Raw genomic sequence first — 12,874 nt, 5'->3', positions numbered from 1 at the left:
GCTGCCAAATATGATAAGGGAAAGTTGATGGTTTGGGCTTTTCTTGCAGCTACAGAAGCCGACCACTTTATTAATTATATAATTTGTTCTCTGGATTTCTCTGGTGACAAATAGTTGACAGTTGCAGAAAGGAACTTAAGTCTTCTGTTTACACAATTCTTAATTCTTGGATGTATGTTTTTGAGAATTAGAAAATAGAGTAACATTACCACTACTTGCATGGAAATTTTCTCATCCTATGCAAGAAAATAGGTTTGCACAAAAAATACTGTCAGATTTAGGAGATAGATTTGTATTTCATGTGTATTCTGAAATATGAATCTACTTTATTCTTATCACATTGTGTATGTTAGTAATTCAGAATCATTCAGAATAAACAGCCTCCATACAATCTGCATGCTGCCCTTTTCTCTTTATAAGGAAACATGTTTTCCTCCAGGTAGACCAGTGAAAGTAGTGACCCTGTTGTAATAGGGAAGTCTGCATTTCTCTCATAAAACACACAAGAAATAAGGAGATAGGATGGCTGTAAATGGAACAATAAGTATTGGGAGTGCAAACCTCTGCCAAGGCAGCTTACATCTGGGCAGTTTTTAATTCTTTTAGGGAATAGTATTGTCTTTTACATGCAGATCACGAACATTATTATGATTACTTAGAGGTGAGGCGAATAACACTGATAATCTCTTCATCATGAAACCCATTAGTGGTTGGGTATATATGAAGTTATGTATTTGCAGGGTGGCTGTAGATCAGGAGGTAGAGCAGGTCAGATGCTGATTGGAAGGTTGGTGATTCGATCGCTGGGTCCCCCAGTTTGCATGCCAAATATCCTTGGGCAAGATACTAATCCCGACTTGCTCTCCGATGCATCCATCGAAGTATGAATGCATATGAATGATAGTTAGAAAAGCACTTACCGTATAGATAATATTGCTTGTATGTATGGGGTAAATGCGGCGTGTTGTATAGAGCGCTTTGAGTACTCCAGGAGAGTAGGAAAGCGCTACATAAGAATGTGATGATGATGAGCCTATGATGAACTATAGGTTTACATTAGAAGGGCTCAAAGTCGTAACACACACACACAAAAAGAATTTATCTCACAGCATTAACAGAATGGGGCTCAGACCACATAAATCCCCTTTTAAAACCACAAAAGTCTTCAGATGATATTAGTTCACCATCCCCTCTAGAATGGTTAACACTTTGTTAACCACTTTGAGAACGGATGTAAAATGTGAAAAAAAATGTATCAGAACTAGAACAAAAGATAATTGGAATCTGCCTATGCTGCCACACAAGAACATGTAATCAACAACCTGAGAAAACGATAACTAGAATCAAATGAAATATTTAACCAGAGAACAAAATTTCTGATGCAAAGGTTGCGTTAGGACAACGTTGTATGTGGTACTAAATCTGGAAAATTCCTTACTAACCAGTTAAAGCTACATAAACAAAAAACAACAACATAAAATATATGGCTCTTAAAGTACCACCCATATGACCGACATTAAAGTAAAGTAAAATAAACAACTGTACTGCATTAAAACAGTCAAAGCAGTTGGGATATCCAGTCTTTAGGTGATGACGTCTGAACCCTGCTTTGGGCTCCAAACTACAGGGTGGACCATTTATATGGATACAGCGTAATAACATGGGAATGGTTGGTGATATTAAAGTCCTGTTTGTGGCACATTAGTATATGTGAGGGGGCAAACTCCTCAAGATGGGTGGTGACCATGGTGGCCATTTAGAAGTCGGCCATCTTGGATACAACTTTTGTTTTCTCAATAGGAAGAGGGTCATGTGACACATCAAATCTATTGGTAATGTCACAAGAAAAACAATGCTGTGCTACAATGTAGCTGCCATCCCCAGTGTGTGAATGTGTGTATGACTGGTTGTGTAAAGCGCTTTGGGGTCCTTGGGGACTAGTAAAGCGCTATACAAATACAGGCCATTTACTTTGTCTTGTTTTGCCTTCTTGTGGTTTATCCATGTTTCCCCAGCCTGTCATGTCTGCTCTTTCCCTCGTGTTCCCTCGCTCCCTCTTGTCAGCCTCTGCTCCACTCCTGCATCATGCTTCCTGTTTTATTGTGAAGCTCTTGTGTTTTCATGTTCATTCTGTTCAGTCTTGCTTCCCCTGCCTCGTTATGGTTATTCGTGTCAGCTGCGTTCCTTGTGTGTCCTCACTTCCAGTATGGCAAAGCCATAATGGTCCACTCGGAAAAATAAATCAGTCTGGCATTTTTCTTGGCCATCAGACAATAATTGTGATTGTTACAGTGCTGGAGAGGCAAAAAATAAATTAAATTTAAAAAATAAAATTCATGGAACCACAAGTAAGGCCGCAGTCCGAGGGCAAAGTGCTCTAATGGGTGTCTAATGAGTGAGTAAGTGAGCAAATGGCTTGTTTGTGTGCAAGCCTGGGTGTGATGCTTGCTGGACCTTGGTCCCGTTGGGACATGGTCACCGCTCCACGTTGGACTCTTTTGCCCCTCCTTGGCTGCTTGTTGGTCCCGGGGTGCGTGGCTGGATGTACTGGTGTGGCCTCCTCCCTCAGTTACCCGTTACCGGTGTGAGCTGCAGCTTCCCACCTTTATTATGAATTCATTCTCACACAAACATACACTCACTTATTCTCTCACACGCACACACGGTAAGAAGATTGTTGATTTATGTATTTTTACATTTTTGTGATCCAAGGTTTTGTGTTCCAGGTGCTGTATGGTTTTTGGATTTTTGTCACTTACAGGTGCAGGAGTTAGCAATACTTTGTGCATTTCTATTTGTACTCCATCCTTTTAGTCTATCCCCCATCTCCTCCTTTTTCTCTCTTGCCTGTCTTGCCTTAGACATCGTCATACTATATCACATATATTGTAATAACTGAAATAACACAAATAAAAATTAATAAATAAACAGATAAAATATTCACATGAACAAGAGGAGCCTATAGAGATTCTACATAGCTGTTCTTGCAAAAGAAAAATGTATTTGGCACCACAATGCATTCAGATCAAAATTCTGATTGCAAAAGCAGCCAGACAGGACATTAGTGCGCAGGGAGCCACCGACACAGTGCAGAGATGGTCGGAGGAGAGCGAGGAGGCTCTTAAGGATTGTTTTGAGTCGACTGTGTGGGAGGTGATCTGTGACGACCACGGAGAGGCCATCGACAGCCTTACTACATGCATTACTGACTATATTGATTTCTGTGTGGATAACACCGCACCTACTAGGACTGTGCGGTGTTTCTCCAACAACAAACCTTGGATTACCCCAGAAATTAAAGCTGTCCTGAAGCAGAAGAGGAGGGCCTTCAAATCTGGAGACAAAGAGGAGTTGAAAAGGGTGCAGAGAGAGCTGAGGGGACTGATAAGGAATGGGAAGGAGAGCTACAGGCAGAAGATGGAGAACCAGCTTCAGCAAAACAACGTTGGTGAAGTCTGGAGAGGCCTCAGAACCATCTCAGGCCACAAACATCAGAACTCTCTGCCTGGGAGGGATGTGAGGTGGGCAAATGAACTGAATCATTTCTTCAACAGATTTGATTCAACCATGAGACAGTCTACAACACCGGCTGCAGACTCACCCACCCTCACTGCTGCTGCTCCACCTCTGACACCTCAGAGACTTTACACCTCCTCTAATCACCCTGCTCACTCCCCCCCACCCCCGACAACAGCATCCAATACACACTCAGGATTAAAGCCAAGAAGGCAGCGGGCCCAGATGGCATCAGCGCAAGGGTCGTCAGGTCCTGCGCAGACCAACTGTGTGGGGTGATGGAGCACCTCTTCAACCTGAGTCTGAGGCTGGGGAGAGTCCCACAGCTCTGGAAAACCTCCTGTGTTGTACCAGTGCCAACGACTTCACGCCCCAAGGACCTCAAGGTTCAAGGTTCTTTATTTGTCACATGCATGTCACAGTGAAATGTAGCCTGACACGCTCCTCGACATGTGCAAAAAATTGGAGGGGGTAGAGGAAGAACATTTTATATATATATATATATATATATATATATATATATATATATATATATATATATATATATATATATATATATATTAGGGGTGCAACGATACACAAAATTCACGGTTCGGTTCGATACTTTGGTGTCACGGTTCGATATTTTTTCGATACAAAAAAATGTTCATGCCTTTTTAATTTGTCATTTATTAAAATTATAAATATATATTTTAACTCAAAAGTACAGTTTTTAAATTTAACCCTAACCCTTGTGCGTGTTTTTTATTTTGACAGTGAATGCGCACCTGCGGACCACTTATGTGCAGCCCTGGTTATTTAGCTCGTCATATCGCAGCCACAGAAATTCTTTTGTCCATGAAACCATAAAGCTGCACTTTCTTTTTGCCTTATAGTCTGATTTGTCATAACTTTTCCGTTTTGTGGTAAGCTTTTCTTTGGCTGTCACTTCTTCACCCTGACCTGTCTTATTTGGCTCAGCAGAACTAAAATATATATCCTGCTGCTTTTACACACGGACTCACATAAGCTCAGCGATTCTCTGCGCGATCAACCTCTCACATGTTTAAGCTGCGGGAGATTTCACTTGTCATGTTTGCATAGTAAGCTAACGATTAATAAGACGATGTCAGAGGAATTGGTGCACAAATTATCATCACTCACAGATCAGTGCTGTCGCTCTCTATACACAGTTCGCACGATTGCAAAGTGAAAGCAAAAAAACAAGCGCAAATTCAAACGCGACTTCAATATGTCACATATTGACAGTGGCTCACCGATGCCAATGACATAATTACCCAGCTACATTTCTGAAAGAATGCAAAAGCATTGACATATATTTTTCCTACAATAGCCCGACGGGCAGGGAAGAGATAGATTTTTGTAGCCCGACTGAAAAAAATCGCTAGCTCCGGGACGTCGGGCTAGCGATATTGCGAGCCCTGTATCTGATTGAGGAATCACTCATCTTTGGAAAAGAGAGTTTATTACAGAGAAATGTCTCTTTCCAAAATAAAAGCTATACTATCCGCTTCTTCTGGGCTATATTCTCAGCAGCATAAGGAGAATCATGTGCTAACAGCTGTCTAAATGACTCGGCTAAAGTTAGTAGCATGCTTGTTGTTTTTGTCTTTGCACTAGGATGATGTCGGCGTAAATGTGCAGTCATATTCGTTGTGTTCCCACTAGTGCTTTCAGGTTAATCTCGTTGAAATGACCTTAACACCACAACACGGCAAATCTCCGTTAACGAGCTACCGCCGATCGCCCCGTGCATGGGGCTAGACGGCCAACACGTTAACGAGCTAACTGCGCTAACACACTAGTTCCCACCCATGTAATTGAGCATTGCGTGGCACATCCAACATACTGTTTTACTTTAGTCCATGACTCGCTTACCTTCAGGGTCATACGTCACATGAAAACCAAAATAATTCCAAACGCCAGATCTGAATGTTGCAAGGAGAGCTTAACTTCTGTCTTGCTAGCTTGCCCTGCGCTCTTCCTTCTGACGATGCTGTCTGTGTTGAGCGCTCAGTGGATCTGCGCTCGACAGTGCAGCCTAGGCGGAGTAGTCGAACGCAGATTCACTGAGCGCTCAACACAGACAGCATCGTCAGAAGGAAAGTTGATAAAATAAATTACAAATTTTGTATTGTTCGATACATATGCGTACCGAACCGAAAGCACTGTATCGAACGGTTCAATATCGATACGAATATCGTTGCACCCCTAATATATATATATATATACATACATATAGTATATACACTGGGTGAATGTGCAGTAGTAGCAGCAGGCAGGTGAATTCTGTACATTAATAAGAATAGACATCTGACTATTTTACAGGATAGACAATATAAACATATTTAAAATTAAAGGAATTGAAATGTACATTGTGCCTTGGTTTAGTGTCTGGAAGAGTCCTGTCTCAGTCAATTATAGATGATGTGAGAGGGCGGGTGTGTGTGTTTAGGGCACGGATGGCTTGGGGATAGAAGCTCCTCTTGAGTCTCTCTGTCCTTGCCCAGAAGATGCGGAACCTTCTACCAGATTGCAGAAGTTGGAACAGTTTGTTGCCAGGATGGGACGGGTCCTTCAGTATCTGCTCTAGTCCGGCATCTCCTGGTGTAGGTGTCCTGAAGCGGGGGGAGAGCAATCCTGCAGCAGCGTTCTGCTGTACGGATCACTCTCTGGAGAGCTTTTTGGTCCTTCACACAGCTGTTCCCAAACCACGATGTCATGTTCTGTGTGAGGATGCTCTCCACAGCTACAGGCCAGTGGCTCTGACATCGGCCTGTAGCTGTTGAGGTACAGGCCGATGCACCTCAACAGAGGCTGTCTTAATTTTACAGTAAAGTTTCCTTGTAATCGTTGATTTTTAAAAAAGTTATGTTGTTCATTTTTCTCAAAACGTCTTGTTTAGAGCCTTCTCTATCCCAGCAAAGTTTGTCTGCATTTGTCATTATGATGAAATTAGCCTTTTGTCATATGTTCAGTGCAGTTTGCTGTGCCTTGGTGAGGCTATGTTTTATTTTCAATTGTCTTTTATGATTAAACAGATGTGAAATGCCTCTTTCTACTAATCAGCAATATGCGTCAACAGAGGAGTTTCAGTGTTTAGGATGAATGATGCTAAATACAAAATTGAAAATAACTTGAAATAAATTGAAATAACTAAAATCACTCACTGATTGAAACCAACTTAAAACATGTAATTTAACTAAAATAAAAGAAGCATCTTTTTTTTAAAGGAAATAATCAGCTATTTATCCCATACAAGTGCAAACGCCATGGCCTCGCCGTCATGGCTGCATGCTGTTGCATAAAAGCTGTGCTTTTATTTGTTTAATAAAAGGCTTCCGGTCTCGGAAGCTCGCTATGCTAGCGCTAGCGCCTCACTTGACTTTATAGGGGTGTCTTATGGCAGGGCAGCAGTCGCCAGTCCTGAGAGTAAAACAGGTCGCGGAACTCTGTGGTCACTGTATAACTACGAACTTTTTTCGCGACTCCGTTAATGTTAAACTACATTAGGTTAGTAAATATAAACGGTGCTAAATTACTTAACCGCGGAGGACTGCCGGTATTGTTCCGTTGCTACAAGTTTGCTCAGTCCAGCAGCCGTTCAGAAGCGACCACACCCTCCTTGCTTCCTGATAGTACTGTAGTGGGAGCGCGCAGCTCTACTTTCAGTCGCTGGGAATAACGGCCACTTCTTGTTGCTGCGCTGTTTGGATTCGGTGTCGTGGACCTACAAAACAAGTGATTTATATGTTCAGAGAACACTGGCTGGTATGGATATGAAAAGTGAGCGCACACAGAGGATATGCGGGGCTACACACTCTCGAGTCCCGAGTTAAGACGCGGAGGAGGACGTGGAGGGCGGACTGACGGACGATGCATATGGAGTCGAGAGGACCGGAGCAGTCGCTATCTTATAACCCAGCGCTCGGATTGAAAAAGAAGAGGTTGAAAGTGGACTGAGAGGCTTCTTCTTCCTGGACAGTGGCATTTTCGGTGAATTTTACTCGGGAGGACCCGTGAAATGATGGTGTTGGAGGATAACTCCAGTCCTTCCACTGACCAGAACAGCTTGCCGGGTGGTTCCCCGATTGTAACCAGCATGAGAACGCCACACTCGGTGGGAACAAGTCGGCCAAGATCTCGGTGCTTTTTCTGGCTATTTGCTGTGACGCGAATGGCCACAAAATGATATCCTGAAGTTAAAAAACAGAGAGAGCGAGAAAGAGAGAAAAGTCAAAAGGCACCCGTTCATTGCTGAGGTGACGTCTTCTTTGAAAGAAAGAAAAAAAAAGCACCAAGGAAGGAAATTTGACGTTTGCTGATCAGCAGAGATTCACTTTGGGAATGTTCTTGATGACAAGGGGCTTGTCAGTGTGTACTTTCCCGTTTAGAAGGCACCTTGGTGGCACTGCTGTTTGTGTGTTTTGTTTGTATTTTTTAATTTAGAAGCCTGTGAATTCCTTTTCTCCACAACAATCTGGGACTATACTTAGAATAGTGACTATGTTGTTCAGGGCATTTAAGTTAACATTTCCAAATAAGAGCGTATATCTTGTTACACTGATTACTTTAAAGTTGTAGGGCTTTTTCTTGGGTGTTTTGTGTAATAGATTTACTAACAAACTACGGCAGATAATGCTGAGAATATATTCACATGTACTCCTATTCTTAAGGCTTTTATACAGACACATATGCGTTAACTATTTGGGGTAAATGTAGTAATTGAGTTTTGCTCTTTCCGCATGTTTACACTGAGCGTACGTGTCTTGTGTTTTAACATGTAATTTACAATTAATAACCTAAACTCTGAAGGAACTTAAGGAAGACTGTTTGGCCAGTTCTTATTTAAAAGTTTAGTTTTATTTGAGAAGTGTCTTAAACAGTAAAATGCATTGTAGCAGCAGAAAACGAGATATCTGAACCCTTATATAAGAGCCATTTGACCCTCTCCCCCTTCCTCTGACTCCCTTCATTATTATGGCTAGTGGTGGCTCTGGCAAATCAGCAAGTGAGGGATCAACCAGCACACCCGGTGGCAGTTTGCAGCAGAGGAAGCGGCTCTCCTTCATCTGTGACACATGTAAGGGCAAGATGCAGCTCGTGGCTGACCTCCTCCTGCTGTCCAGTGAGACCAGGCCTGTCATGACATCTGAAGGTGTGGCTGTGGCTGACACCTTCGACCAGTGCCGTGACACGGTCATTGCCCGCACTAAAGAGCTCTCCATTCTCACCCATGACATCCAGAGCCAGCTCAACATGGGTCGCTTCACGGAAGTAGGGGACCGCCTCCTGGAGATGACTAACCTTGTGGTGTCTTTGACTGAGTGCTCAGCTCATGCTGCCTACCTGGCATCTGTGGAGACGCCTGGCTCTCAACAATGCCTTCCGGGTCTGGTGGATCGCTACAAGGTGACCCGCTGTCGACATGAAGTAGAACAGAGCTGCAGCGTTTTCCGAGTCACTCACCTGCAAGACCTCACCCCACAGCTCCTCCTCGAGCTCTCTCAGAACATCTCCACCAACCTCAAGACTCTAACGGACATCTCATCACTGGCCAGCGAGAGGTCCAGGGATCGCTTTGCAAAAGAGCAGTTCAAGCTGAGCGTCAAGAGCATGAGCACAAGTGGCACGGCCTTCCTGGCGTGTGTGAAGGAGGTGAAAACCCAGCCCAGTGAGCTGACCAGGAATCGATGCATCCTCTTCAGTGCTGCTCTCGTCCAGGCTGTCGGCGCCCTTGTTGGGTTTGCTACAGAGCCACAGTTCCTGGGAAGAGCTGCGAGCATCTCTGCCGAAGGAAAGGGGGTGCAAACGGCAGTGTTAGGTGGGGCCATGAGTGTGGTTTCTGCCTGTGTCCTTCTCACTCAGGGCCTCAGGGATGTTGCCCAGCATCCCGAGAGCAGCTCCAAAATGGCAGACTACCGTGAGCGTCTGCGTAACTCGGCGTGCGCCGTGTCCGATGGTTGCACTCTGCTTACTCAGGCACTCAGAGAGCGCTCCTCTCCAAGGACTCTGCCACCAGTCAACTCCCATTCTGTGAATTAGTTTAGGAAGGGGCTATGTAGGTTCAGTGTCTTGTTTCATGTACCAAAGAGACTCACTTTGGGTTAATCCCTATTCATCAGGTGTAGAGTAACATCCGAAGAACACTGTGTGGGCCTGTTCTTGTGGTTAAAATTTGTGTGTAGAATGCAGAAAAGCACTAAAACAACCACTGCAGGGTTTTTGAGGTTGCGCTGGATGTAACTTAACTTAAACCATGCTCAAAATGGACCACTTCACCCACTCTGGGTATGAACTGGGCTCAGCAGACAATGTGCTTTCACCAACAGACAGCAGCTTTCAGACCTGAAAAGTTTACCTCAGTTTTCAGTTGCAGTGAAAACACCAGCCTCGATGATGGATGTAGCCTCGCAGTATGAACCTATAGTTGGCTGACCTGCTCCATTATATGGGCTTTGTGAGATTGGAAAGAGTGAGCCGAGTGTCAAGATGCTTTTATTTTTTTTTCAGTGTGTGTGAATTTTTTTAAAGCTGCTGTGAGTGTGTGCCCTAGGGTTTACACTATCTACCAGACTTCCCCATATTATTTTCAAGTGTTTTGACCATGCATGTAATGGAGTATTTATTTCATCTATTAAAAATGTTTCTTATATGCTGTTGTGGCTAAAATGTTTTTGAAAATCCGGCTATTCACTTAATCTAAAAAACCCAAACATTTTCGGTTACTTTTTTGTGCAAGCTATCTCTGTGAGAGCTGTAGACTGCAGCTTCTCAGTCTGTACATTATGATCTCCATTAGTGATGAAACAGGAGGCAAGAGCAAGCTAGTATGTACTTTGAGACTGACATGCTGCTTACCCGAGGGTAAAGCTGACCATGGCTACACTCAAGGTAGATCGTTTTTAATCACTAAGATGAAACATTCACCCTTTGACTGCATTAATGAATGAAAGCAGGTTTAATATGTGAAAGACAGATAAACTGACTTAAGTAATTGTGTAATATTATCTGTGTGAGACTGCAAACTAACTTTAATGCTATTTCAGCATCTTTCTTAAAAAACATTAGACATATTTTCTATTGATGAACAAACATTCATGAATTCATTAGTACCTGTTCTATTTTAGGCCTTTTGGTGTCTGTAATGAACATTCATGAATGTTTCATTTAGCCTGAATTGAACAGTTTGTGTGTTTGTTGCTGCTTTTTGAAAGCATCAATGACAAATGTTCACTCACTCATCTGTCAAACTCTGCGATGCATTGGACTCATTCCAGACAGTCACCCCTAAATTATTTGACACAGTGCTTCCTTTTACAGTTTTCTCTCTTTTTTTAATTTGTTTTCAGATTCAGGTGATCCATAGGCCAGAGTATATTCACCATGTGTGCTCGGGGCTCTTTCTCTCATGGTTTCCAATCAGGCTGATCAGTTTTATCTCTGACATTTCTGCTTCTGTAATGTGGTATTTGTGGTATTCATAGAAAATATTATGAAAAGGCTTTAGTGACTAAAACTAACCCACTCAAAGAAATAAGGATATGCTCTAATACTTATGGCATCTCGATGAATTAAATATTCAAATTTCTGTACATTGATAACAAAATGACATAATAATGGTCAGTGGAAACCAAAGTCAGGGATTCAATTCAAAATTCCACTAAAAATGAAACTTTAGTTAAAAAAAATCACAAAAACGTGTTCATCTGTAATTTGATTTGTAATCATTTGTACAGCAAAGCAAAAACATGACCTGGGTAGGCATGCTGATAGCGTTTCACTTAGTAACCAGCTTAGATGCTGATATTTTGAAGCAGGGAAATGTAGGTCCTCGCACACTTATGTGAAGATAAACTGCATAATATAACACAAAACGTATGTTTATTTAAAAACAGGTTAATAAATAGTTGAAACCATTACCTTGGAACTACCAAAAACTTCAGTGACTTTGAGTACTCATGGTAATTAAAAAACAGTTGTAGTTTTAATGTTTTCAATTGTTTATTGGAATTTAATGGCTCCAAACCTGATTGCCTCTATCATGGCACATTTGTCTGACAGTGGCAAACTTCTAAACAGTGCTGTCAAACTTGTCAGTGGAGCTTATGCATATCTGATTTACATGTAAGCCTTCTGTATACTCTTTGTTTAACAGTGTTCACATAATAATTCAGATAAACTGTAGAACAGAAAATTGGTAGTATACAACGAGGAAGTTGATATTTCCATCTATGGCCCTGCCTGTTGGCATCTTGCACCCTGCTATAATGTGAAGGGGCACACGTTTTTTTTTTCAAATGCAAAGTTTGCACCATAATTCAATATCTTGTGGAACTACTTGTACCAACCATAACTTCAAGTGATTGTTTTCTGTATAACTGTCAGTTTGTCAAATCATTGTAGAGGATTTTTGGGTTATTACTCTTTACAACTTTGGTCTGGTTCATTTAATATTGTATTTGTTCAGGTTCTACCATTGTATACCAATCAAGTTGAGGTTGACTTTGACTGGGACATTTCAACACCTCTTCTTTTTCAGCAGTTCTGCTGTAGATTTGTTGATGTGCCTTAGAAAAGTCTGAGAATTAAGAAAATATTTCTGAGTAAGGGCTAGGTGGATGATAGATAACAAGAAATAAAACTTTTTGTTTTTAGTATTCCAAACAAATTAAAACTGTCTGGGGGTTTGGTTGACGTGGCATTATTAGTGGCCTCCACCTGTAAAATGTCTAATTATTGCCCCTCTAGTTCACCTTTTAATTAAATTCAGTTCAATTCAATTTTATTTATAGCACCAAATAAAAACAACAGTTGCCTCAAGGCACTTTATGTTGTAAGGTAAAGACCCTACGATAATACAGAGACAACAGAGAAAGTCCCAACAATCAGAAGACCTCTAATGAACAAGCACTTTGGCGGCAGTGGGACTTAAAAACTCAATTTTAAAAGGAAGAAACTTTCGGCAGAATTAGACTCAGGGAGGGGCGGCTATCTGCCTCAGCTGTTTTGGGTGAGGGGAGGAAGACAGGACAAAAGACACACTGGAAGTGAGCCAGAGATTAATATTAAATAATGATTAAATGCAGATTGCAACCACATAGTGAGTAAAAAAGTATGAGTGAAAAAGAAATAATTGTGAATTGTGGGAAGCCCAAATTAGCCTAGTCCTATTGCAGTATAACTAAGGATTCAATAGGGAATCAGTGAAGAAAAGTCGGTGTGGGAAAATATGCTCTCCCTGTCAGTAACCTTGCTGCAGCAATTTGGACCAACTGAAGGCTTTTGCGGAAGTTTTATAGGACATCCTGATTGGGCCTGCACAATAAATCGAAAATATATTGTCATCACGATATCA

General features: G+C 41.9%; 1 protein-coding gene across 1 annotated transcript; it reads left to right on the top strand.

Moving 5' to 3' along the window:
• Nucleotides 1-6,867: 6,867 nt before the first annotated feature.
• Nucleotides 6,868-10,175, top strand: tlnrd1 (talin rod domain containing 1). Its single transcript, XM_026181578.1, has one exon. It carries the CDS (start codon nucleotides 8,497-8,499, stop codon nucleotides 9,559-9,561), a length of 1,065 nt encoding a protein of 354 aa, XP_026037363.1. The 5' UTR covers nucleotides 6,868-8,496; the 3' UTR covers nucleotides 9,562-10,175.
• Nucleotides 10,176-12,874: the final 2,699 nt, after the last annotated feature.

This window comes from Astatotilapia calliptera, chromosome 1 (genome assembly GCF_900246225.1).
Source record: "Astatotilapia calliptera chromosome 1, fAstCal1.2, whole genome shotgun sequence".
In the NCBI taxonomy this organism is placed as follows: Eukaryota; Metazoa; Chordata; class Actinopteri; order Cichliformes; family Cichlidae; genus Astatotilapia; species Astatotilapia calliptera.
The sequence above is the reverse complement of the archived record's forward strand: the minus strand, read 5'-3'. Positions and strand labels throughout refer to the sequence as shown.